General features: G+C 44.2%; 1 protein-coding gene across 8 annotated transcripts in view; it reads left to right on the forward strand.

The window, feature by feature from the left end:
- Positions 1-27,403, forward strand: part of RBFOX1 (RNA binding fox-1 homolog 1) — a 1,177,605-nt gene that overhangs the window by 924,655 nt on the left and 225,547 nt on the right. The window contains exon 1 of one of the 8 annotated variants that reach the window (XM_032392250.1): positions 8,347-8,856. The exons of the other annotated variants lie outside the window; for them this stretch is intronic. Coding sequence (XP_032248141.1) covers positions 8,575-8,856 — 282 coding nt within the window. The 5' untranslated portion in view covers positions 8,347-8,574. Of the gene's footprint in view, positions 1-8,346; positions 8,857-27,403 lie in introns of those variants that run through there. 8 annotated transcript variants of the gene reach the window in all.

Here is a 27,403-nt window from a genome sequence, read left to right on the forward strand (position 1 = left end):
TTTCTTTCTTTCTTTCTTTCTTTCTTTCTTTCTTTCTTTCTTTCTTTTTCTTCTTTCTTTCTTTCTTTTCCTTCTTTCTTTCCTTCTCTTCCCTGTAAACAAAGGTGGTGAGTCTTCCAGAGCCCCCTTACCAGACCCACTATCATTGGCATTGTATCCTCAGCCTAATTGGATGCTATCTTGTCCCCCACCAGCTGATGCCCCAACATACTCTTTCTTTTAATGGCTCTTACCTAGGCTGGGCATCGGACACAGACCTGAGAGTTATTTAATTTTGAGAGCTTCTTCCCCATCTCCCACCCGCAATCTCCCAGCTGAGTTTAAGGGAGCTACCCTGTTTGTCGATGTCAAGGAGCAGAATCCTGCTTGCTCCTTTGCTCTATGCATCCAGCACCTTTGAGTGGGCAGACTTTATTGCACCTTGTCAGGCCCACCATGGCTTTTGTTTTCCTGCACATTTGAATAATACATCTGATTACCATGGCAAATGTTGTGGTTATGCAAGCTTGGACCTCCTGCCTAATTAACTAATGATAACAGGGCCCACTGCCCTTTCCCCTCTCCGAAGCCATCACGGACATGACAGTTCTTTTATCTTTCTTCAAAATTGACTTGCTCTCCCGACCCTCCAGCAGCTCCTGTTTTGTCTGTTTACCTCTCATGCCTCCGCGAGACTGTTAATTTTCCGTGGCACCTCCTATCTGGTTGTAATTAACACATCGAACACTGAAGACATAGTTCTGCTTTTTGCAGATGCCTAATGGAGGTGTTTTCTTCCTCCACTAATTATACTGCTGTATTTTAGTGATCTGCATTGACCTAAAAGGATCTTTTTTTTTTTTTTTTTTTTTATTGTTTTGGTTGGAAGAACAAGTATAGTTTTGGAACCCAGTTTGGGCAGAAGAGAAGGAAATCATTACCAATATATATTGTCAATGTTTCTTTTCATAGCCTTGAAAGTAACAAATGAGGATACATTTGTCGTCAGCCATCCTGTTCAGCATTTGGCAACTCTTTGTTAGATGTGGGTAAAATTTGCTTTGGATATATGCTCTCCCTGGAATCTAAATATTCTGCCTTGGTAATTATACAGATGACCTATTCCATTGAGTGTGGAAATCCTCAGCAGATTGTGAATAGCCTCCCATCCTATTAGATTTCAGGGAAGCTGAGCCCTTGCCTCCACCAAACATGAGACACAGAATCTGTTTATCATCTTATGCTTAGGCTTAATATTTAAGCTGTAATGAAAACCGGTTCAAAGAGATCGAGGTATAAGAAGGAGGTTGGTAGTTACAGCAATAAAAACAGGAGCAAAAAGAGCAGCTTTTGTGAAGGACTCCGGCTGGAATAATGATGATAGAATTGTCTAAATCGATACATCTCTTGTCAGACCCATGTCTGATGTTTGAATCAACCAGGCCTTTTCTCCAAGAGCTTTCCTTGAGAATATTGAATTATTTATTATTTGTATCTTTTTTTTCCCCTTCTCTTTCTGATGATTTTTTTTCCCTCTGACTTAGTAAAATTTGTTTTTCATGCTGCCAGGTTCAATGTTGTCTACTCTTTGATAAATAGCAGTAATTGGGCGTATAGCAGAAGTCATGTACAAATGTATGACTTCAATTACATCTAGAGCATTTTTTTCTTTATATTGATCTCCCCCCCCCCCATAAGATCTGTTCTCTATGGCCCATAGTGCTTAGTATTTTAAAGAATTATTCTTTGTCTGTGTGTCAGCATGCACTCTTGAACCTGTGTGTCTTTTTTGAAAACGTGGTCCTGCCCTTCCATCAGTCTGGACAGGCCTGGAGGGGAATATTTGAGAGTTTCTCCCGATGAGCTCTCCTAGATTCTCCTCACCTGACCCTCTTGCCTCGTCTGGCAGCCTGTAGTTTCCATAGCCTGCTTTTCCTTGTTAAAGGTAGGACCAAGTTGGGGACAGTGGATTTCATAGACCAGGAAATAAATTTCTGTGTAATGAAAATTGTGTAAAGAATTTTCTACAGAAGCAGAAGAGAAATGGGAAAGAGACAAGAGAGAAATAATCTGCATTATTATTCAAACTTAAGAAACTATTGTCGTTGGACTCTAATTGTCTCTGACTTAAAGTATTTCCTGTTTATGATTCTTAAAATAGATAGGGCTGTAGTATGTTTGTTTGCCAGCTGAATGCATGCTTTCATGCATATATGACTGTCCAGACTCATGCATCCATCAATATACCTATTTCCAAGGTTTAGTACCGGCCCCAGCATTTGGTGATCCTGGTTTGGCAACAGCAACATTTCTTAGGCACAGCCAGGTTTCCTAAGGCAGGAATCTGATGTCTGACTGTTTCGAAGTCACTGCTCTGAGGGAACCAAGCCTACACAATGGAGAAGTAAAAGGCGGGATTGGAAGCCTTCCGAGGCACTAAATTGGACACAGCTTCTCTAGAACGCAGCCCCCCCCCCCCCCCGCCATGTCCCACATCACACTCGTGCTGGCCTGGAGATGGGCTTCGCCAAAGGGCCATCAAACAAAGAGCAACTGAGTGTGCTGTCCTGTCCTGTCCAGGTTGCTCCTTCTGAGGCTTTGAATCTGCACCATTGAATCGTGCTGTGGTCAGCACTTTTCTGAGAAGCAAAATAGGATGGGGCTCTGAATTAGACTTTTTAAGGGCATGCAAATAGAGAGAGTTGATTCCATTAAATCTTTTCTTAAGGAGAAGCGGGCACTTAAAAGGCATTTTCGGGTAGGGTGTATACGCACGTTATTTTATCTCCTGCCCAGTCCCTAAAGCCATGTCTGTCCCATTTTAGTCTGAGGAAGAAAATAGAATCAAAACCTTCAGAGCATCTGAGTGATAAAGGAATCACACTGGCAGTTATTATGCTGTAGGTTATGAAGCTGGGACTTAAATAGACAAAGAGAAATTGAGTTGGCTTTGGCGGAGTCTGTGACTCTGGACCACACCAGGTTGCTGTGTGTGTGTGTGTGTGTGTGTGTGTGTTGTGTGCGTGCGTGAGGAGCACTTCGATAAAACTGCCTCTCCCACCAGTAGGCTGTTAGGCATGGCGCTCAGAAACAGCCCTATTGTTTTAGCTTTCCTTTCATATCATGTAGGTGTCTACACCATGCCACCCACACAGGAGAGCAAGTGAGCTGTGAAATATATTCATTGTTAGAGCACCAAGGAAATGGCGGCGAGCAATCGGAGGTAATAATGTCCGACAGGCAAGGGAGGCCGCCAACATTACCTGCATTATTTCGGTTGCCTTTTTCATTATAGGTTCGGGAAATAGGCAGCAATTCGATTATGGCATGATTTGGGGTGGAATTGCTTGCGCTCCTTGACCTCGTCACTGGGGGATCAAATGAGAAGTCAGCTCAAATAAAGTTTATAGTGCATTAACTGGACGGAGCAGTGCCTTACCCACAGAGCACGATTTTTCATCTTCCAGGGGTTTGTAACTGCAGCCCAGATATATCTGTACCTTAAGGCACAGGGAGGATTGGCTGAGATGTATAGGAGTGAGCAGAGGCGGCCAATGGTGTTCAGACGCCTCCCTCCCATGTGCAGCGCCTGGTTCCTCTGCAGCTCGGGCGAAGCAGTATGATTAATAACACGGAGGAAACCTGCTTGTTGGATTATTAATTTCTCGTCCCCTTTGCCTTATTTTTTTTCCTCTGCACATATTCCTGATGCGTTTCCTTCTGCCTTTTTTCTGTTTGCCTTTTGCCAAGCCTCTCCATCCCTCCTTTTCTCTCCTCTGGCCCATCTTTTCGCCCATGGAGCTAACCACTAGCATTTCACACTGACGCCTGGCCACCCAAACCTCGAGCCAGCTGGCTTCACACCTGGGGTGAGTTTATCTCTTCCCATTGGGGATTCTGTGTCTGAGAGCAGGAAAAAGAGAGAGAGAGAATGGGAGAGAGAGAGAGAGAGAGAGAGAAAGAATGGAGCCCGGGGAGTTTGAGCTCTGCTTTATTTCAGGCACCGGCTTGGCCTTCTGTTAGGAGTGACCCAAAAAGCAAGACCAGTTCACCGAGACTGCACCCCACCCCAGCCCAGCCTCCGCTGCATGAAGAAACATGGTTTCTCTTAGTTAACTAATTACATCTCTTCCCACCAGTTCTAGACACAAAGAGTGCATGTAGCAAAACGGAAAGAAAGGGGAAATAATGAGGGGTAATTGCATGCCTGTCATATGAAAAGATATTGGGGTGCCAGAGTTCCATCTGACAACAGAATTGTGGAATGGGGTAAGGGGGAGATTTGGGAGGTTTCTGGAGTGCCTTGTGAGTGGAGGGTACCACCAAAACTCCAGCCCCTGTCTGTACCCCCAATTTGCCAGCCATACCTTCACATCGGAAAGGGGTGTTGCCTGTGCGTGTGGTTAGGGGAACTTACAGGTTTTGATTTGCTGACCTGTTTGTGCGTCCCATTGGTATAAAAGGAGCAGAAGAGCAGGCTGGGCCACTTCATTTTCCACATTCCATGTGGCACAGTTCTGCCTGGGATCTCTTCTCACTTGTCTTGGAGGATTTCTCTCCTCCTCTTGAATCTTCCCCCTTCTGGAAATCAGCTAGATTAAACAGCAGAAGGATGGGGGAATGACATGTAGTATTTACATGAGCTGTCTTTGCCAGCATATCCATTTTTTTCTGAAGAAAACCTTGTGTTTTAACCCTAGAAAGTCCACTCTTTGTGGAGATTACCTTGAAGCCCCCCAAAGCTAATAGGATGGAGAACTAAAGGCAGTTGACATTAATTGTTCTCTTTATTTGTAGAACTTTAAGCACAAGGCAGGGGAAAAAAAAAAAACCTTCCAAGCTAATTATTCCTTTGGTTTATTCTCAGTCTGGGTGTTGTTTGATAGTTTGTTTCTTGGGTTTTTAAAAAAAGCATTTGGAGCTTCTTTAGTAGTGAATTTTGAGGGGAAAAAAATTATGCAGTGATATATTGACTCTAGCCCAGTAGCAGGTTTGCATCATGGTTTTTTGAAGCGATGCACAAATTGGGCAGCTGTGGATCTTCCTGATGCACTTTACAGGCACTCATGATTTCTCTGATTTAAGATCACTGGTAAGACCTTTATGTTCTCCTCACACCCACCCATAGAGAGACCATGCCCTTATTTTGTCTGTTACACAGCACCCAACCTAGGAGAGGAATGATGGAAAGTACTCATGGAAAGGGACAACATCTGAACTTTGACAGTCTGGGACCATAGTAGTATCCCGAAACAAAAACCAAAGTCAAAGATAAACAAGCAAACAACCAACCAAAAAAGGAGTGCCAGTTAGAGCACCTAGGTCATCACCTTGAATTTCCCATTTTTCTTTAGTTTCTTTGCCCCCCTCAGGTAATACCAGGAATGATTTGGTCTGAACGTCCTCCAGAGACGTAGATTTTGGAGAGGAACTAAGACAAATTATGCTCCAAAGCTGAGAGGATACTTAGAAGTTTGGGTACCAAGAAGAATGGTGATTGACATAGAGATAGGACCTAATTTTTCAGTACAAATCTTCCATGATTGTTAATAGTTTGAAATATAAAAGGGAGCTTTGTCAAAATCTTAGTGCATTGTCTTTGGCGAGTACTGATTTTTTTTTTTTTCAGGGAAAGGCTTGTACTGGTGGGAAACCATCTCATTTGGATAGTTAGAGAAAAATTAGAAACTCGGGTTCAGAAGTACGTTTTTGCTCTAGCATGCTGAAATTCCAACATTGCTTAATGCTTCCTTTAGGACACGCAGAATCACAACACATTTAATGAGAGGGGTTTAATTTTGTTCACCAGTACTTTTTGCAGACCTGCAGAGGGGAAAAAGCATTATTTGGCCAGTAATATATGAGCTAGCTCCTCACCTACCACCAGGCTTCTCACCATTTCTTCCTTCACCTGCCCTCCCTCCTTTTCCCGAGGCAGCCTGCCACTCAGGCATGGGGTAGGAAACTTTCTCCAAACCTGTTTCTACTTAGGAAATTCCAAAAGGTTGGAACTCTTCTTTGAAGGACTTCAAATACCATTTATCTCAAAATGAATCACTTTGGGACTTTAAATACCAGCTCATTTCCTGCACCTCCTTTGTCTCTGAGTTGCAGAATGTTCTGAGACTGCATGGATCCCTCTCGTCTATTCTGTTTCCGAACTTCTCCAGATAAATGGGTGAAAATAGTGAAGTTGTTGAGCCCTGAGAATAAGCTCTGGATGATCCATTGTCCTACCTAAGCAAAAGCTCCAAACATTTGGAAAAGAAAAGGCACCCCCCCTTTAGCCCCCACCCCCCTTGAGTTGGGGAGAAGTGATACCCTTGCAGCACTTTTTCCATGCACCGCCATGGAACAGTTCTTAAAATACTGCCTTGTTAATTTGTTTCTATTATACACGGACATTATGCAAATAGTGATAAACAAAATGTATCTTTCTCCCCCCATAAAGCTTCCTCCCAGATTCTCCTTCGTGTTTACAGAAACGTGCTCTATTCATGAGCTCCGATCAATTGTTTATGCACATTGGTGTTCATTTGTTCAAGGCGGCATCTGGGCCGTGGATGTCAGCAGAGACCGGTTGAGGCAGAGTGCTATTAATAGTGAGGCTTATCTCGTTTAGGGGAGAAATCATTTTAGTATGCTCAAGAAAAAGCCGGTGTGCAGCTCGCTGCCCACCTTCACCTAGGCAGGGTCCACACCTTCCAAAGGCAAACACAGCTGAAAAGAGCTCTTAAAGAATGATTACATAGTCGTGATTGTGCTACAAATTGAGTCTTTTCTCTGCTTGACAGCGATCCTGGCATAGTCTCCCCACTTAATCCTTGATAGCAATTTGCCTATAGTTGTAGCTAACAAGAGGTGACTTGAGAGGGGTTGCCAGTCACCACTGAACACCCAGCTCTAGGTCACCGTGGGCACAGGCTACCGAAGCAGGCCTGTTCTCCTATTAACTCACCACCTCCAAATGCATTAGCCCGGCACTTAGCTAATGGTAGTTTTCAAGCACCAGCCGGCATTCCCGACCAGCATCCATTATCAGTTATCCGTTCCCTGCGCGGCCAGGAAAACCAGAAAGGAGAGAAGCCCAGTTGTTCTTCAACCGCAACCAGAGAGATAAGCCAGGACAGGGACTCTCTCCCAAGAAAGTTAGTTGGACGCTGTGGTGGACAGTCATCTGGAGGTTTCAGGTTAACCCCGAGAAGGGGACAAGACATGTGGCATATTTTGCCTGCCCTCTGTCAGGACCTGAGCGTAGCCACAGGACCATATCTGGGGTTAGAAGCAAAACCTGCAGATACCGTGTGCTCTGGAGGTATAAGCAGTGGCCGGCTCAGTGGAGGGTAGTCCGTGGTTCCCATACTTAAGCATGTGCGTCAGCATCCCCTGGAGAGCTTATTAAAACTTCGGAGTTTCTGATTCAGTAGGTCTGGGATGGAGCTGGAGAATTCCCATTCCAAGAGACACCCAAGAGTCACACTTTGAGAACGGTGGCAGAGTTCAACAGGCTTGCTGTGGAGTGTACCCCCAGCCTCCCTGCTTCACACCCATGTGTGGCTCCCCATTATCTGAGAAGAAAGGCCCAAATTCTCAACTGACTTCTGAGACCCTTTGTAACCTGGCCACTCCTCCTCAAGTCTTACCTCCCCCTCGCCCGGGCTGTCCAATGGCGAACATACTGGGGGCCTCACAACAAATGAGTTTTTACGTTCTGAGAATGTTCCTCCCTCCCATTTCCTCACGTGGAGATTTCTTACCCATCTGTTAAATTTGTTCCCAGTCATTGCCCCTTTTGACTTTGTCACTCTCTCCAAGTCTGGATTTCCATAGCTGCTTTTATACCTGCCTGATGGATGTATCATGTTGTATGATGGTGTTTATGTGTCTTTCTGCTTAAAGAAAGGGTCCCTTTTATTCATTTTATTCCTCCACACCTGGTGTTATGCCTGGCACATGGTCATTAGCTGGTAGAATTTTTGTTGAACACGTAGCGTCTTGCAGTCCATTTGATGGGAATCATTATCTAATGGAGTCAGATGACCTGTGTTTGAATTTTCACTCAACCTAAGATGAGATTTTTTGTTTTGGGGACAACTTTTCTTCCCTTATCTGAGAGGTTTATCCATCTTTATAAATGGGAATATTTTTTTAAAGATTTTATTTATTTATTTGACAGAGAGAGCACAGGCAGGGAAAGTTGCAGAGGGAGAGGGAGAAGCAGGCTTCCCACGGAGCAGGGAGTCCGATGTGGGGCTCGATCCCAGGAGCCTGGGATCATGACCTGAGCCAAAGGCAGATGCTTAACGACTGAACCACCCAGCCTCCTATAAATGGGAATATTAATAATGGTGGTAATTATAATAATAGTGGGAGTAGTAGTAGCAGTAATAGCTGTATTACTCCTTCACATGTAGCTAATAAAATGCACAGCCCAATTCTGGACATGTAGCAGAAATTCAATACATAGGAAGGTTTATCTTATTTTCTTTTTCCTACTGGGACATCCACACTGGAGGAGGAGGATTGCACCAGTGGAAATGAGTAGATGAAGTCTAAGGGAAACCACACAGGAGTGGCCGGGCAGTGAGCAAGGTGATGCTTTTCCTGGCACCCCCTGATGTTAATATTCTGAGTAAAATCTTGTGGACTGAAGCCACTGGAAGAGAGAACTTCTGGAGGGCAGAAGGCAAAGCCACATCCCCTGTCTGGTCTTTCCCCAGTTACCCTGGACCCTTTCTCATACCGGAGTGCTCTGGGATCCCAAGGACTTTGCCCAAGCCATCCTGCCTCTCCTTCCCTGACAGCCTTCTCATTCTTCGGCAGACGATGCAAATACCACCTCCTCTGAGAAGCCTTTCTTGGCCAGCCCATCAAAAGGTAGCCTCTCCCCAGCCAGCTTTTATTTTCTCTGCCAGCACCCGGTACCTCTCTTTCAGAGCCCTGAGCTGCCTGGAGAGATTGTACATGCATTGAACGTTTCTTTCTTTTACTCTGCAGTGAGCTCCGTGAAGGCAGGAAGCCACCGATTTTGTCCTCTCTTCTATTCTCAGAACCTAGTACAGTGCCTGATATAGGGGTGAGAAGGAAATAGTCATTGCATGGATGAAGGAGTGGTGGGAGGAAGTGATCAAAGCTGAGATATAGATATAGATATACATATACATATACATATACATATACATATACACATACATACACATACACACATACACCCACTGAGGGTCAAGGCAAAGGGTAATGAATCTTTTCCCTTGGGGACTTCACCATCTTCATTGTTGAAAGTGGACGCTGACAGGGCACTGGTCAGCCACCTCTCTTCTGTGCTTCCCTAGACCCTAGTCATACCCTAGACCCATAGTCTCTTTCCCTCCTTCTTTTATTACTCCATTACTCCAACTAATAATTACTGAGACCTACTATATGTTGGGCACTCTTCTAGAAACTGGGGGATAGCAGTAAACAAAGTATACAAAAAAAAAAAAAAACCACCCTGCTCTTGTGAAATTTATGTCACAGTGTTATATTTACCTAGTTACTTTGTTACCATGGTTTTGTCCTAGCTCCTAATATGATTCTTTACAAAGGGTAGGTGCTCAATAGAAATTGGTTGAATCAATGGATTCTTTAATTTTCTTTTACTTTTCTTCCACTAATATCCAACCAAAGAGGCTCATCTTTAACCTAACACACTTAAATATTTTTTGAATAAATAATGTTCCATAGCCTCATGTCTTTAGACCACACCACCCCCCATTTGGAAAGGTGTTTATTATTTTGTTCTTGTTTATCCATCCCCAGTGGCAAAGGTGCAACATCTCACTGTTGAGAATAGTACAAATCAACTTCCCCTTGGATTAAAAATGGCACCCAGTCATTCTGTGTCTTCGTAATAATTGTGGTATGCTTTGGGATAGGACACCGGACTTCAGTGCACTGGGTCCACATTTGAACTCCGGGCCACCTGTTAGCAGGATGCTCATGTGCAAGGGGCCCATAATGGGACTGAGTTGTCATGAGCATGAAGTAGAGCGATGTGTGTATAACACGTCTGGAAAAGAATCTGGCATCATAGGTACACTTCAAAGAATGTTAGCATGCTCATTTCTTGGACTCAGATAAATAGAAGCACATGTGTTTGCATCTATGTTGGGTGAAGGTTTGCTTTCACCATCGTCCAAAAGGAGTCCAAGCCCCTCCACGATGTTCCAGTTGCTCCAAAGGCACGGGCAGTGCTCAGCTATTCATAACAACAACCCCAACCACAAATGGACTTGACCAACTATCTGTGTGCCATGCCCTGTGCTGGTGTTTTCCATGATTGTCTCATTCAGTCCTTTTCCTTAACTCTAATAACAGACTTATTTTTTGTCTTTTTAAGCAAATGCTGGTAAAATACCCATAGCCTAAAATTTACCATTAGTGACAATGAGTACATTCATGGTGGTATGCAACCACCATCACCATCTAGTTCTGGAATGTTCCCATAACCCCAAAAGGAACCTCCATATCCATTCAGCCATCACTCTCCATTCCCCCCTCTCCTTAGCCCCTGGCAATAGCTATAGAACAAAGAGAGAGGTTAACTGGCCTGCTTTGTACCCACATGAATAAGTGGTAGAGCTGGTATTTGAAGCCAGGAAGCCTGCCATCCCAGTGTAGAGCACCTAATTGCTAAGCCAATTAGTTCCCCATTAGAGAGACCTTTTTTCCACCATCCAACTCACACTGTTTGGTTGTTTCTCCACCATCCAATTCACAGTTTGGTTGTTTCTAGTTGACACAAAAGATGACTTCCCCTGAGGCTTCCTTAGAGAGTTCATACCATTCCCACCAGGGGGAAGCCTGTGTCATCTGGAGGCCTCCCTCCCTCCACCTGCTTTTCCTGTGCCTAATCCAGTAGAGAGGAGAGTGTCACTCCAGTAGCTGGGGGAAGATGAGTCCTCAGGCCTGGCAGGAGGTCCCCACAATTTCTTGGTCCCCAAGGAAATTGCCAGGTCAGAAGGAATGCTTGAGGCCAGTCCAGGTCCTTTACCTGTGGCAGGAATATGGCTCTCAGACAACATGCCCACCTTTCTCAATTTAAGTCCTTGTCTTAAAGGTGAGGTGTGACTTGCAAGGTGGGGCAGAATTCTGAGAGAGAGGTGATCTCTGGGATTCCCTTAGAAATATCTGCAAAAATGACTTCCAAGGAAAAGGCTAATCTGTTGCCCCATTTGTCTTTATTCTTCAGAAATATTTAGGATCTCAGACCCAAAAGAGAAAATTTTTATGAATTCAGCTAATGCTTCCAGCTGTCTACTGAGGCCGTGTGGGGTAACGATCACCGAGGGCACATTGCTCCTTAAAGATACAAGATTCTTCATCTTAGACCAGGAGTCCACAAACACTTTTTGTGTGTGTGAAGGACCAGGTAGTAACTATTTTAGGAATTTTGTCACAATTACTCAACTCTGCTGTTTTAGTGTGAAAGCAGCCATAGAGAATATATAAACAGATGGGTGTGACTGTGTTCCAATAAAACTTTATTTGCAAAAACAGGTGGTAGGGTGAATTTGGTCCATGGGCTCTAGTTTGAGACCCCTGTCCTTGACCCCAGCTAACTCTGTGTTCTGTGAAGTATGGAACCTCCCCAAGATTTTTGCTGATTCTCAGGAAATACTACTCCTTTGCCCTCTCTATCCCTGCTCAGTCCCTGGATTTGCATGCCTGGCCACTGTTTTCTGGCCAGATCAACACACAACCAACAGTTCTGTGGAGTTTCCCCCAGAGAACCCATTCTTTCAAGCAGCATTTATAACAGTGTAGAAGACTTACTTGCAACTTCTGTGGAGGGCAAAGGGGTCTCATATCCCTCAGCAAACAATATGCAAAAACACCACATAGTCATTTCTATTTTCCCAGAATTCCTTCTCAGGCAACCATGGAGGTGGTAAGTAGGGTGAGTGGGGTGAGGGTATCTCTCACCTTCCCCCAACAAAGTGTGTAACTTCTCTGCTTCTCCTCTCTTTCCTCCTGAGACTTCACTGGGAATTCTAAACCCCTGTGCTTCTAGTATTCAGAAGAGTTTCTTGCCTTCTCTTAGCTGGGCATAGATCAACATAGAGGTCTTTGAGTAGGGGGTGGGGGTACAGTGATGGGCAAGGGTCCAGTCCTACTTCAGACACTCAGCTCTTACCCAGGCCTTCTCAATAAAGGCAATACTCTCCCTAAAAGGAATTCTGATTAATAATTTCCCTGCCCCTATGTTATCATACAAAGAAGGCATGGCACGTGTTCTCAGGGATTTAAAGTCTAATAGGGAAGATGCTCCATTTAGGTCCATTACAAAGCAGTGGAATGAATGCATATTACTCTGTAGGAACCAGATGAATGAGTGATACAATCACACTGAAAGACTGAGAAAAACAGGTAGCATCTGAGTTGCGCCTTATGGGGCTCATATGATGTAAGTAAACCCATCTGACTTCAAATGTTTGGGGAGTTGTCTGAGAGAGACACCATCAGTTTCTATAAGAGCAGAGAGAAAAATAATTCATCCATCTACCTATCCACCCATCCATCCATCCTTCCATCCATCCATTCTAAAAATACTTATTTCACATCCACTGTGTACCATGCACTGAGCCAAGTGGCAGAGAGAAAAAAGGCAAAGGAGGCCAATTTTGGAGGAGTTCAGAGAAGTGTGGTAGGCAGGTATATTAGACAATTAATTATAAACTGAAAAAGTAAGTGGAATTTTGGACAAGGTATTAATGAGAGTGTTGAGGATGAACAATTAATACTGTTTGAAGCTGCTCTTAGAGAGGTCAAGACTGAATGATCTTAAAGACACTAACAGGCACCAGCCAGATAAAAAGGAAGAAAAATCAGGTCAGGGATGGTTCTAGTAGAGGAGAGCACAGGAGCAAAGACCATGAACCCGGTGAGAGACACTCTGACACTCGGTGTTGCAGGAGTTGAGACAGTTGAGATGAGCCTGGAAGATAAAACAGAGGTCAAAATGCAAGGGCCAACACGTCTTACTGGCTCGCATGTTTCAGAGGTTCTAGCGAGCCCCTGAAGTTTATTATTTTTAATAAGTGGTTTGTTTTTAGAATAGCTTTAGATTTACAGAAAAGTTGCAAAGATAGTACAGAGAGTTCCCATGTACCCTGCACCCACTTTTCCTACCGTTAACATCTTTCATTGCTATGGTACATTTATCACAACTAATGAACCAATATCGATGCATTGTTGTTAACTAAAGTCCATATTTTATTCAGATTTCCCAATTTTTATTTAATGTCCCCTTTCTGTTCCTGGATCCCATCCAGGATGCCACATTACATTCAGTTATCACGTCTCTTTAGTCCCCTGTAGTCTGTGACAATTTCTTAGACATGCCTTGTTTTTTACCTTGATGGTCTTGAGGAGTAGCAGCCAAGTATTTTGTAGGGTGTCCTGAAGTTTAGGGCTTATCTGATGTTTTTCTCATGGTTAGACTGAGGGTATCAGTTTAGGGAAGAAGACCACAGAGATCAAGTGCCATGGTCATCACGTCCTCCCAGGGGCACATACTGTCAGGTTAATCACTGTTGATGTTTGTCTTGATCACGTGGCTGAGGTAGCATTGGTCAGGTTTCTCTACGGCAAAGTTACTCTCTTTTGAAGTCACTATGTGCAGCCCACACTTGACAAAAACGTCACCTCTCAGAGAGGGCAGCATATGTATCCATGGAGATTCTGAAGCGGAAGAGAGACCTGGTTTAAGGACCACTGGGCAGAAAATGCAAGGAACACTGTTATAAGCCAACATGAAGCAGAATTGGCTTACTACCAGGAAAAGTGTCACCCCGTAAGACTGTCCTGTTGTGTTTTTGGCATTTGAGTGGGTTTAGTGCATGGATGAAAAAGATTCTTTAAAGGTCTCCATCTGACAGGTGAAAATCATAACCACCACTTCAGATCTCGCCTGAAAGAAAGCCAGTTTCATTTGTCCCTACAGAAGGTTGTATTTCAACCTCAGGAGTTGCCCCATTGTGTGTGTGTGTGTGTGTGTGTGTGTGTGTGTGTGTGTGTGTGTGTCCCCACGGAAATGACCCAAGAAGGCAATGCTTGTTGAAGTTCTTGGATATCACTGCAGCACATTCTTTCTTCTATTACACAGCAACTTCTTCTCTCTCCACTGTGATCTTTAGTCACACATTTCTTCTTCCTTGTCTGGCCGTACTTTTCTGGGGACGGTGTGGCCTGAACCTTCCATGTAACAGAAGTTCTCTCCCCAGATACAAACAGCTCTGCTGATGACAATGTAACTCCAGACAGCTTTTTGGTGGGCAAATTGGCAATACATTTCCCATTTAAAATGCTCCTGTATCTTGGTCAAGCGATACGTGTATTTTCAGTGGAATTATTCTATTCTTACTGTCTTTTTTTTTTTTCTTCACTTAACAGTGGATCACAGATGTGATCTTTCCTTTTGATCAATCCTTATGTTATTTCTAGTTTGTTTTTCTGTGCTCCTTATTTGTATTCCAAAGCATTTTGGTAAGAAAACTTGAACAAATGTGTTTGGACTTATGTGTATGGCTTCATGTCAGATATTTTATAGGGAATGGAATTGCCTGTTCAAAAGTTAGGGACATTTGAAATTATTATAAGGTCCATCAGATGAGTCCAAAACAGCTGGATGAATGTGCATTCGCAACATGGTGCAAAAGTATTGTGTTGTACCTTATCCTCACTATAACCTTGCAAGGCAGTCATGATCATTCCCATTTCAAAGAGGACAACATTGAGGCCCAGTGAGGTTAAAGGACTGGCCCTGGCTTACCTCCAATCCAAGTGAAATATCTAGAAAATTATTTGGTCTCCTTACTGAGATCCTCCCAACATATAAAAACCTCATCCACCAAAAGAGGCCCTGGAATAGATGCATCACTCCGATTTACCGTAGGACCCATTTAATCTGCATTATGATACTGTGCTAGAATTTTCCAAGTTCACAGTCATGAAACAAATGCATTACCCTAAATTGTGCTAGAATTTAATTATCTTTTCCCCCCCTCGCTTTTCTGTTCTATTAAATTAGTGTCCTTCTGCTCCGAATTCGCAATTCCCACTTTGGGGGTGGGGGAAGGAGTTCTTGGCCATCAGACTTGGGTGAACGGAGTGTTACTTCTGCAGCAGAGTAGATCCCGGGCTCTCTGGTGTGGCAGCCTTTGTGGAAAGGATGTTAAGAGAGACAAAAGGACACTGTCGGTGCGTTATTAATGTTAAAAATTGTTGACGTTCCATGCAGTGTGTTTTTCTAATTAGAGCCAAGCTGCAGAGTACTATTTCCATAATCAACATGGGAATGGAAACTCAGCAAAATTTCATGTATTTGCAATGAAACTGCTCCCCAGCAACATAAAAATGGCTTTTATAACATAAAGGCTGTAATTAGAATAAGTCAAATCAGTTGGAAACGATTAAGGCCAGAGTAGGCAAAGCTGCCTTCTAAATATTTGTCTGGAGATTAGCCTACTCCTGCAGCCCTAAGAAGCATCTTTGATTTACTTATACTGCTCAACGTGGCAAAGATAATCCTGTGGAAGGCAAATGAACACAGATTTAGATGTGCTGGTTGGCCCTTTCTGCAATTTGACAGGAGGCAGCCCACTGGAAGCGAAGTCAGAAAAAAAATGAATATAGGGTCACATTAGACAAATTGCTTAAAAAAAAAAAAAAAATGCACCGTGATCATCAATTTAAATTCTTTTAAAATGTGCTCGGTCTTTGAAGCTTTTAGGATGCACTTTAGAAGTCCACGTGGAATAATTCCCTGCATGTCAATGCGACAGTTGATGCGCGTCTCATTGTATTTAAAATTATAGTTCTGAAATGGGACTTGCTCCATGCAGCTTGTCTGACATCAGCTATTAAAATACAAGTAAATCTTGGCAGGTGGAAATTTAAAGAAGAAAAGAGATTATATAAGAAAAATCAGAATTGTTAATAATAATTTGCTAACCAGGGGACACCGGCTACCAATAGCTCTTCATGTCTTCTAATAGGATGCTGATATGAGGAATGCCTTGTTCTTGCCAGGAATGGGGATGGAGGTTAGGAAGGGGATAGGAAGGGGTAAAAAGTGCTATCAGCAGTCCATGGTTTGGGCCCTTCAAGGCCAAAGTGGTCAGAAAGACACTGCAGGGCCCTTCTGTGGCATCGTGCTAGGAGTTTAGCACTATGGTGGGATGGCAGAAGGAGGGAATCTAGGAGAGAGGGCAGGAAGAGAACTGCTCTTGAGACCAGGCTGGAACATACACGTACTGTGGCTTTCCTTTAGAAGGGCATAATTTGTCCTAACAGGCTCCCCACTCATTTGTAAGCCCTTCAGAATCCCAAACTTGTGTGTGTGCCTGCATTTATCCATTGAAAATATAATCAGCCTAATGCATTCTCTTACTGAATTTTAAACCAGCCCATTAAAACTCCTTTAACGTGCTAAAGTCGGCTTCAGAGAGGGTTTCCATTTCATCTTTATTGAGCTGAGGCTATGGTTTGCTCTCCCCTTGCAACACGGTGAGCGTCTGTCAATAATTCAATAGCGTAGCCTTGACGGGCCCAAGCCCAACCTAGACTTTCAACCAAGCCAAGCAGCTTGTCAAAGCCTGATGCGCTGTCAATGGCCGACTGATCTATACTGCATGAATCCCCCCTCAGCTCTTGATGTGTCCCTGGGAATAAAAAGAAAGCCATTTCAGAAGTCAGCCCAGTGAGAAGCACCTGTTTGTAGAGAATCTCTAATGAGGGCAGGTCGCGCCTGGTGGAGTGGAGTTCAGCGGGAGCCATTGCATTTTGTTTTGTTGAGGCAATGTGGGGTCTTTCCACGTGTGCTCGGGTCACCAGAGGATCACCTTCATGTCGCTGGGCGGGTAGGGATGTCCTTCCGGTTGATGGTCCTTTATGTGGGCGTCTGTATTGTGCTTGTCTTCAGTGTTGTAGGAGACCTTGAACCCACAGATACAGTTGAGGGAGCAAAAGATACTAATCACATGATCACACCAGGACGTGGCCTTCCCCACATGTCCAGTGGCAGCCATCTGAAGCTTCCAGCTCCCTCCCGCAGAGCATCCTAAGTCTGTGCTGCCTCAAGGGTCCCGTGAAAGGCAGTCTTATAAGAGTTAAGAGCTACAGCCTCACCTCTCTTCTTGGATAGAGGAAAACACACCTATTTGTGCTAAAAAGAGAACAAATCATTTGTGTTCTTCCAGTCTGACCATGATCTTTAACCCAGAATTATCCGCCTAGCCCCTGCCACCTCCAAGCCTTGAAAGTCAGCATAAATGAGATTTGCAAATATCTCCCCTAAAAAAGGCCACTAGGAGAGCACGTAATCCATGTTTTAAATGCAAAATGTCTTGAGTCCCAATGCAGCTTAGTTTTTCCTGAAGATAAATTTTAGCTGGATTAAATAACTGTTTTAAACGCACTATTGATGCAAGTGCTGTCTCATTTGTGACTGTATTTGCATTGCTAATGGACATGTCTTTTCCTCATGCATAGTCTTTCCTGAGCATCCACCCCCAAATTTACAGATTTCTTGCTTGTCAAATTGGGGTTTGTGGAAAAGGTGGCAATAATGCAGATGGAAAAGAGAAGCGACGATGTGTTAAAGGCTAATAGAAAACCGTTGCACTGGAATAGATTCATGGTGTAGACTCCTGCTTTCCTCAACCACAGAACAACCAAATCATTTCTGATGAGGGAAATCACACCCCTGTGGCTTTATGGTCTCCCCAAGTAAGCAGCACCGAGTGTGTTTTACCCCAGCCACGGTCTATTGGGGGGGGGCATCGGAGAACTAGCAGTGGGGAGAAGCAGATTTACTAATTTTGTGGTAACCTTTTGAGGGGAGGAAAAGGGAGATAAGATGAATATGACGATCTTAGGGAAGGTGATACCCTTGTGTACCCCCAACCCCAATAGCTGATGGGGAAGAGGCACAGTGAGCCCGAGTAATAATGGCCAGCGTTAGATGGTAAGTGGCCCAGCTCGTTTCAGCAAATCCTCAGGCTTCTAGGAAATTTGGGCTTAGAGGTCCTGCTGTGACGTTCACACTTCACATTTGGAGAATGTTTAAATGAATTCATCAATTTATTTATTTTTGTTCCACATATTGGGCTCAAAGCCTCCGGTGAACACTCAGAACAGCTAGACTGGTCAAACGGAGTGTCCATTTGGGGCTGGGTAGGAGGAAAGAAAGGAGGGAAACGAAACCCAGGGCTTGGCCTCCTCAACATTCCCTGTTTTGCTGTCATCCCCACCTTTAGCAGTGCCCCAAGGGGCTGTCAGGAACCCAAGAGTCCAGGGTGACCCAAGTGTGTCAGCTTCTAGTCAAGTCCAACTGCATCCTCTTACGGGAAGGGAGGAGGGAGCGGTCTGCCTGGTACCTATAAGATGGGGCTGCCACTCCGTCATCGGCCCCAGAAACCAACCCCCCTTGTTTCACTGAAGCCCAATGTGGTTAGGGAATCAGTGCTGCCTGCACCTGACTTGGTGATTCTGGAAGCTCCCAGAGGCTAATAATCTCTGTTTTTTTTAATTTTTTTATTGTTATGTTAATCCCCATACATTACATCATTAGTTTTAGATATAGTGTTCCATGATTCATTGTTTGTGCATAACACCCAGTGCTCCATGCAGAACGTGCCCTCCTCAATACCCATCACCAGGCTAACCCATCCTCCCAACCCCCTCCCCTCTAGAACCCTCAGTTTGTTTTTCAGAGTCCATCGTCTCTCATGGTTCTTCTCCCCCTCCGATTTCCCCCCCTTCATTCTTCCCCTCCTGCTACATTCTTCTTCTTCTTCTTTTCTTTCTTAACATATATTGCATTATTTGTTTCAGAGGTACAGATCTGAGATTCAACAGTCTTGCACAATTCACAGCGCTTACCAGAACACATACCCTCCCCAGTGTCCATCACCCAGTCACCCCATCCCTCCCACCCCACCCCCCCACTCCAGCAACCCTCAGTTTGTTTCCTGAGATTAAGAATTCCTCATATCAGTGAGGTCATATGATACTAATAATCTCTGTTTTAAGAACAATCAGCATCCATGGCTTTGGCAGTGGTGGACCTATTAGCATATCAGTTCCACTGGAGATGGTTACATGTTTTTGGAAACTCTAAGCCCTACTTAATACAGTTTACTTTTAAAGGGTCACAGTCACAGAAGGTTGGTCTGAGAGACCACATGGACGAGCCCCTCACTTTGCAGAAGAGCGGAGAGGGGCCTGTATGGGTTCCCTGATGTGCTGGTGTCATCAGGTGGTTGTAAAGGTCACAGTGGAATCTAGGCTCCTCCTAATTCAGTGTTTCTCAGATCAGGTGTTGTAAACCTGAAATCTACGTTTTTCTTTCGCCCATCCAGTTATAGTTTTAACCTTCTATGACTAGCGGCCAACATTTAAATGCCTAAAGATTTCACTTAAAACCCAGTTTTCTGGCTTCTTGTGAAAAATCGGGTTTTTGGCATATCAGGCAACTTCCCTACGTTTCAACCATCCATGGGAGCTCTGCAGCATCTGACCCCTTAAGTGGGGCATGAGCTTTCCAGTTCAACACAGTCTCTGTCAGTCACTGATGACCCGACTCAGACTGCTTAACTACGCACCGCCCCCACAAGCAGGTGAGTTTAGAGCCCTCTCCTCTGACCCCTTGAAAAATAAACTCGCCCAGAGAAATTGGCAACAGGAAAGCTTTGCATCTGCCTCGGCGCTGCCTGTTCTTTGCAGCCATGCGTGGAGGATCCAGCAGCTCTTTCTCAGCACAAATAAGCTTCTTCTTCAGTTCACGTAGAGAATGGCGTCCCTGGCACAGAGCAGAAAACATCTGGTAGTGAATCCATTAGCCAGGCTGTTGCTCAGGATCCAGGTGCCCAAGGGTCTAAGTGCTGGGCTGAACAGGATGCATGAATGGGACCCCAAAGATTTTACCTTTTGGCCCTCATTCTGCCGGAGCTCTGGTTTGGTCCTCAGGGCTCCTGTGACCACTCCAGCGCCAGGTGTCACCCCAGTCGTCCCCAGGTGAGAAGCTGGCCCGCCTTCAGGATTCCCTCCTCCCTTTGCCTAGCACACCTCCCTCTCCGGCACAGCCCTCCCTATGCACACAAAGGAGAAGACGCAGATTATCTTTGGCAGACGTAAGGAGCAGTATTTGTCGAACCCTGGGTCCTGCACCTCCTCGAATAGACCTGCACACTGTACAAAATCATTAGAAGCCCTGTGTCTGAGGGCTCACGGAGGTTAGGCAGGGAGGTGAGAGCGAATGGAAATGAGAGAGCCCGCAAACTGCTTTTGCCCAAGGGCTGGTTTTAATGAGCCTGTCCCTAATGAGTTGTCCCTGCAACTAGCTTCAGGCCTAAACAGATGAGGCAGGGATTCTGCTAAATTTTTGATAGGATTTGCACTGGTTTTATGAGAAAGCAAGCAGTCGAGAGTGCAAAGTTGGGTCATGAATCTTTTACGAGCGTGGATGGTTGTCCATCTTGTCAACCGGAACGGGAAAGACCTGGTTGCTAATGGAAACCCTGGCCTCAGCCCACTGTAGTCACTCACCAAATCAGCTAATTTGGTTGGGGTGCCTGCGTGAGTTGTTTTTTTTTGTTGTTTTTTTTTGTTTGTTTGTTTTTGTTTCTTTTCTTTTTTCCTTTTTTTTTCCTCCACCCTTCTGATTCAGGACCTGGCTCACTGCCTCCAAGAATTCATCTTCAAACTCCATCAAAGAGATGACTTGAGTCAGCACCCCTTTCTAATGATCTTTCATAGAACTACACTCATCTTGGGGGGTTTATGCATGTCTCCCACGGAGCGCTGGGAAGGAAATTCCACCAAACACTTCAATCAGCATCCTTTCTTCTTTGGGGCAACCCCATTCCTATCAAAATCACAAGACTTTACCCTTCTGTTGCATGAGGAAACTCTGACCAAGGATAAAATGTCATTCTTGATTCCTTTGGAGATGTTTCTGACATTCTAATATTTGTCAATTCTGGGATTGAGCAGTACAGGAGATTTCATATACTCCCACTTTTTTTTTTTTTAATATTAAAAGCTGCCAACAAATATATTTCTCCGGTTTGATTCATCCACCAAGAGGCAATTTTCTTGGTGGCTTAAAAGGTTACAAAAAATGCTTGATCAGCGGCCTTTACTGCACTGAGTGAGCTGCCTCCTCCTTCCAGCTCACACACACTCTTTCACATTAATCATGTAATTGATTTAATAAGCTCTGGCTTCAAGAGCTTTCTCCCGCCTCTCTTCTTTCTCTTCTCCCCATAAGGTTTTCAGCTCGGCATCTGACGGGTAGGCAGGCTAAGGCCCTTGAATTTTGCCAGGCATGAAATCCAACAGCCTGGTTTGTATAATAAATATCCTCATCTTATCTTTCTGTTGCTCTCTTACACTTATTTTTCAGAAGCTATTTCATTAATCACATCTAAGGGTAATAAAATGTGCAGTCTATTTCTGTCTACGTGTAGTTTTGAGGGGTAGTACTTTGCCAACTAGAAAGCATTTCACATGTGGAGTCTTGTTTGAACCTCTCTAAAAACCCTGAGAATGAGCCAGGGGAGATCTATTACCCCTATCTTATAAACAAGGAAACTGATGTGCAGAGAGGTGAACTGACTTGTTTAAGACCTTGTAACTAGTTAGTCATGTGCATGGGGTGAAAATGTTGGCTTCCAAACTGCCTGCAATAAGACATTGCTGTTTTCATATTCCTTTGTTGCCTTAGGCATCCTTTCTCTGGGTTGAAACAAAAGCTATACATATTTATCTTCAAGAGAATACTTTCAGTTTCTCTATCAGGGAGTAGCTGGAGTTGTTTTCTGTAGTTGTTTTAAGTTAGATGTGTTAATATAATATATATTTAAGTCAAACAAGACCATCTCTATGCAAAACACTTGATGAATCACAGAAAGCTAAACCAGCATTGGCTAGGATTATTATTTCAGATTATAGTTGTGCAGGACTTCAGTGTTAAGTCTCGGGGAAATGTCCTCCCCAGGAGCTTACCCGGTATCCTGACTTTTCTCGTAAAGGGTAAACTTACAAACTTGGGTGTGATCTGCTTGGTATAGAGTCCATAGAATTGGGGCAGGGTCATTGTTTTAAGGAGATGTACATCTTCAAAAATTAGTTATAAGATTGTAGAATCTAAAGAAAGGACTCCAGTGAGGGATGCCAGTGGCAATATTGGGAACAGATGACAGAGTCAAAGTCTTAAAGATCTGGGGAGAAATGAAACGCAAAGACAGCTGCTATAAATAATGAAGATGTTCTGCAAGATGTCCCTGACCAGGCTCTGACTGGCCAGCACGGGCTTTTCACTCTTCACCCTGACCTGTATTTGAAGCGTCTGGGGTGAGTGTAGATATTAAGATAATAGTACCACTACCTATATTAGTCAGGGTTCTCCAAAGGAATCAGACCAATAGGAGATTAGCAGATATGTATAGATATATAGATATATATTTATTATAAGGAATGGGCTCAAGTGGTTATGGAGGCTGAGAAGTCCCATAGTCAGCAAGCTGGTGACCCAGGAAAGCCTGGCTATATAGTTCCCAACCTAGTCCATTGGTTTGAGAGCCAGGGGAGTCAATGGTGTAAATCTGAATCCATAGTCAAAAGAAGATGAGATGAGATGTCCCAGCTCAAGCAGGCAGACGGGATGAATTCTCCCTTCCTCTGTCTTTTTGTTCTGTTCAGGCCTTCCATAGATTGGACAGTGCCCCACTACGTTGGAGAACATGTTCTGCTTGACTGAGCCCACCAATTTCAATGCTAATCTCCTCTAGAAACACCCTCACAGACATACCCAGATACTGTGTTATTCTGGACATTCTTGGCCTAGTCAACCTGACACATAAAATTACCTATCACACTACCCATAAAAGTTTACCATCATTTCTGAGTCTCAGCAAATCCATAATCATGATGTGCCACATGAAGAACTTTTTTTCAACTCTGTTGCTGAGCCTAACTTTGAAGTTTTTCTTTGACGAGTAAAAATGAGCAAAATTCTTTACTGCCCAGAGAAATACTGTCTTATCAACTGTGGATGCTGGATTAGAGGGATGTGCTGGGTGGGGAAAGGCTAGCACCTTGTAAAGAGTTGAACATAGCGCCTGGTGGTTAACAAGGATTAAATGTATTAAAGACATTGGTGTCATGCCTGTCTTAGTATGAGTATTACAAACAGTGGAAGAAAAATGGATAATAGAAGAAAAAGAGTGATGGCGTGCACTTCAATATGGATCAGGCCTCGTGTAACCTTACCTTGATAGCAACAAGATCCTCTACTTCTCCTCCCTCACCAACCTGGAGGCCCACGGGTCTCTGATCTCTCTGTGCACCAGCTCCATTAGAGGAAATCAAAGCAGGAATCACAATATTTGCCCCAGATCTGCATAATTAGGACAAGCTTTTGAGAGTTAAAGAGGCTCATCAAATGAACTTCTCGAAAAGTATTTGATACAGCATCAAATAATAGTGACAGGTCCATAAATCAAGTGAGATCATGGCCATCTGATTCAGAATATAAAACATCTTCTCCCCAGCAAGCCCATCCCCGTGAAGCCCTTCACAGAATACAGAGGGCATTTCTCTCCATCCCTGAGAAATTCAGAATGTGAGGAGACCTCCTGCTATGGTTCTTTTCCCTGTCCTTGCCCATGGGGTGACTCCTGAAGATGCCCAAAGAGTGATGGTCTAAAAGTACCTAGTCTACAACTACGAATATTCTTTTGGCATTTTATCCAAGTCCTCACTCATGGAGGTGGTCTAATAAACACTTGTGGAATGAATGCTCTCGAATGGGTGGTGGATATTTTCCTCTTTAATTTACTGAATTACTTAGCTGTTAAGCCAGGTTTTCCTTCCTACACCTGTCCTTCTCTTGCCTAAACAAGGCCATCTCAAGAGTCAGGAGTCTTCTGCTTCTAATCTCAGCCTGGCCAGCAGTTTTGTAGTGTTGGTTTTACTTTCCTCCTTTGCTACTCCATCTTGTCTGAAATCTAGGTTAACTGGGACTTAACTCCTTGTCAAAGATGCTGTGTGAAATGACTAATTAACAGTAGAGAAGGAGACAGAATTGTCATTGACAAATAGGGCTTTTAGTAACCAGCAGCTCTTGAGGAAATGTTTGCCCAGCACTTGAGTCTCCCTAGACCCTTGTGGGGAATTTAGAGGAAGGAGGACTTTTGTCTTCCCCTCATGAATGAGTTGCTTGTCACTTGAGCTTGTAAACTCAGGAGTCACTTCATCCAAGCTGCCCTGGGATAGACAATTGTGTTGATCCTAGTTTCAGAAGATCAAGAGACGTAGAACAGATGAGCCCATGTTTTTCTAGTATAACCAGACTAGAGGTTTCCAGCAGGTTCTCCCTGAATGGTGTGGGCTAAGTACCCACATTTGCCTTTAGTTGAGCTATAATTGATTTGGGGAGGAAAGACTGACATTTATTGCATTTTAGCCACACACTAAGCAGTGTGAAGACATAACCTGAGCATACTTACAAATGAGTCTTTCCCCAGGCTGCTAAGTGCTGCCCAGTTCCATCAGACCAAGACTGAAGCACAGGACCATGTCTGCCCTTATGCCAGAAACCCAGTAGTTCCCTATCAGGCAGTCCCACAGAACAAACTCTAGGAACTCCGGAATTCTTATCCCAGTAAGCAAAACCCCCACATCAACCTAAACTCACCTCTTTATATTTCCCCAGCAGAGAAGGATCTAGGTTTTATAAAATGTGAGACAAACACAATTCAGGAGCCCTCTATAGGGTAGAGATACAAAATTATGAGTGCAAAGTGAGACATGACCTTGGAAATACACGGCCATAAGTGATGCTCTCTGAAACTTCAGCTCTGTCACCTTGCAATTATCCACCTCTGTTTCCAAATGAAATTGTGCAGAAAAGAAGCTAATTTTCCAAACTGGTCATGAACTGTGCTTCAAATCCCACCTTGGATCTCCTGCTTTTCCTTTCTATGACCCTCTGCCTCAGTTGGACTAATTTTCTCACTGCCCTCCTCCTACATTAAAAAAGAAAATTAAATATTGGTTAAGAGTCAAGTCTAAGGAGAGCTAAATACATTGCCTTGAGGTCATAGTGATTAGGGAAGGCCAGAGTGGAATGTAGTTGAATTGACCTAATTTAGGCAGATTTCTCATTGTACCTTCTATTTACCACCTGCATTAGCATCACCTGGGCTACAGGCAGCTTGTTAGACATGTGGGTTCCTGGCCATGTCACAACTATCAAGTCAGAATCTCTGGAGTGAGGATGCAGAGATTTCCATCTTTAAGAACCATTCACCCCCATAATTCTGAGACACGTGAAAGTTTGAAGACTCCAGCTCTCAAGGTCACTGAAGGCCACTCTTAAGATGGGACATTGACCTAAGAATTAAAGGACATATGGATGTAGCCAATTGGAGTAGTTTCCCAAGGCTGCCACAGCAAATTACTACACACAGAGTGGCTTAGAACACCAGAAATGTGTTCTCTGTCAGTCCTGGAAGCTAGAAGTCTGAAACCAAGGTGTTCACAGGATTCGTTCCGTCTAAGAGGTTTGAGGAGGAATCTGTTCTGTGCCTCTTTCCTAGCTTCTTCTGGTGGCTGCCAGCAATCCTGTGGGCCCCTTGGCTGGTCGCTGTATTACTGCATCTTCACATGGCCTCTTATAAGGACACTAGTCCTTGGGTTTAGAGCCCACCCTAATCCAATATGATCTCATCTTAATGACATCTACAAAGACACTATTTTCAAATAAGGCCATACTCTGAGTGAGGTTCTAGGTGGACACAAATTTCTGGGAGGATAATCTTCAACCCAGTATAGCACATAAAGGTGGTAAATGGTGGAGAGGGGCAGTGAAAGAAGATGGATGAACTTAGAACCAATTAAAAGTTCAAGAAGTTGACTTAAAGGACAAATGGGTTGTCTTCCCAGACTTTCTAACACTGTTTAGAAATGGTTTCCTGTGTCAGTTCCTGGACTATAGAAAGGGAACTCAAGAGGTGTGGGAAGGGTGCTTCCATTGCTCAGTGGGTGGGATTTGATTGTATGACGTGGAAAGAGCTCAGAGTGGGAGATGCATGAGATATTGAAAAAGAAGAAGAGATAAGACAGCCAGAGGGAGATTTGTCCGCCAGTCGTCAGGGTTTCCATAAAATTCTGGTGAACCCCCTGAGCCAGGACAGTCCTGAGCCAAGCATTTGGGAAGATAATCTAAGATGAACCTGGGGAAGAAAATATTTGCAGACTTAAAAAAGAAAAGTAATCTTGAGATTCAAAGACTCGCCATGCTGTTTTCCTTCGCTCAGTGCTCAGAAAGCTGTGTTATAGAAGTCATGATGTCAAAGCCATGAAATTCTATCCTCCGGGGAAAATGCTTTCTTTCTGAAATGCCGTATTTCTGGAATCATATATAGATCCTCTCCACTTACTCTTAAGATCATAGGAGGGACCAGTTGTAGGGCTTTTCTTTTGATTCCTTGATCCCACTGCTGCTGACGCTGCCCGTGGGTCTCTGCACACTCACTGCCTGGAGTGCTCTTCACTCAGGTCTTGTAAGGAGTGAGTCCTTCTTCGTTGCCATGTGTGTTTCATTCACACTGCCCCTCGCCAAGTAGACATGGCACCCTGAGTCATGATCTGTCCCCTTCACTCTATCCTATAGTTTTGCCGCGTTCCGAAATTTCCCTGTTTGTGTATCTACTTGTTTATCACAATGTCTTCCCCTCCCGCTCAGGAGACTTCAAACCTCTCCTGGATTCAGGCCTGTGCACCCCCCATGCCTAGGACAGTGGCTGGTTCGTAGCCGGTTCTCAGTGATGATGTGTTGAACAGATGCTTTTAGCTGAGGAGAAAGGGATGTGTTTTTTCATCCAGCACTTGGAAACGCTGCCTCTGTGTCGTAAAGACAAATGCTTGGGGGTTTGTTCTGATGGCATCTAAGGCTGCAGGTCTGAGAAGGGGTTTGGAGGCGCATTTGAAAAGGCAAGTAGGACATTATGCCATGAGAGCAGGGAGAAATGGAGAACTGTATCTCTGGCTCTCATGCAGGGGAGGTGCAGCGTCAGAGTGGAGAGGAGGATGCCACACGCACCAGGGGTGTTCAGGACCAGCCTTGCCGCCAGAGCCTTTCTGGGTGTGGACTTGAGACCCTATCATCCTAGTCACTGGCAGGCTGGGATTGGGCTGAAAGATGGAAGAGGAAAATCTGACAGCAGAGAGTATTGTGTTTGGAGAACCCTGAACGTGCTGTCAAAAATGGGGAGGAAGGGAAGAAACTAGGAAGGAAAGGAAGGAGGGAAGTCAGAAGGGAGGGAGGGAGGAAGGAAGGAAGGAAGGAAGGAAGGAAGGAAGGAAGGAAGGAAGG

The sequence above is a fragment of the Phoca vitulina genome, unplaced genomic scaffold, assembly GCF_004348235.1.
Source record: "Phoca vitulina isolate PV1807 unplaced genomic scaffold, GSC_HSeal_1.0 scaffold66, whole genome shotgun sequence".
NCBI lineage: Eukaryota > Metazoa > Chordata > Mammalia > Carnivora > Phocidae > Phoca > Phoca vitulina.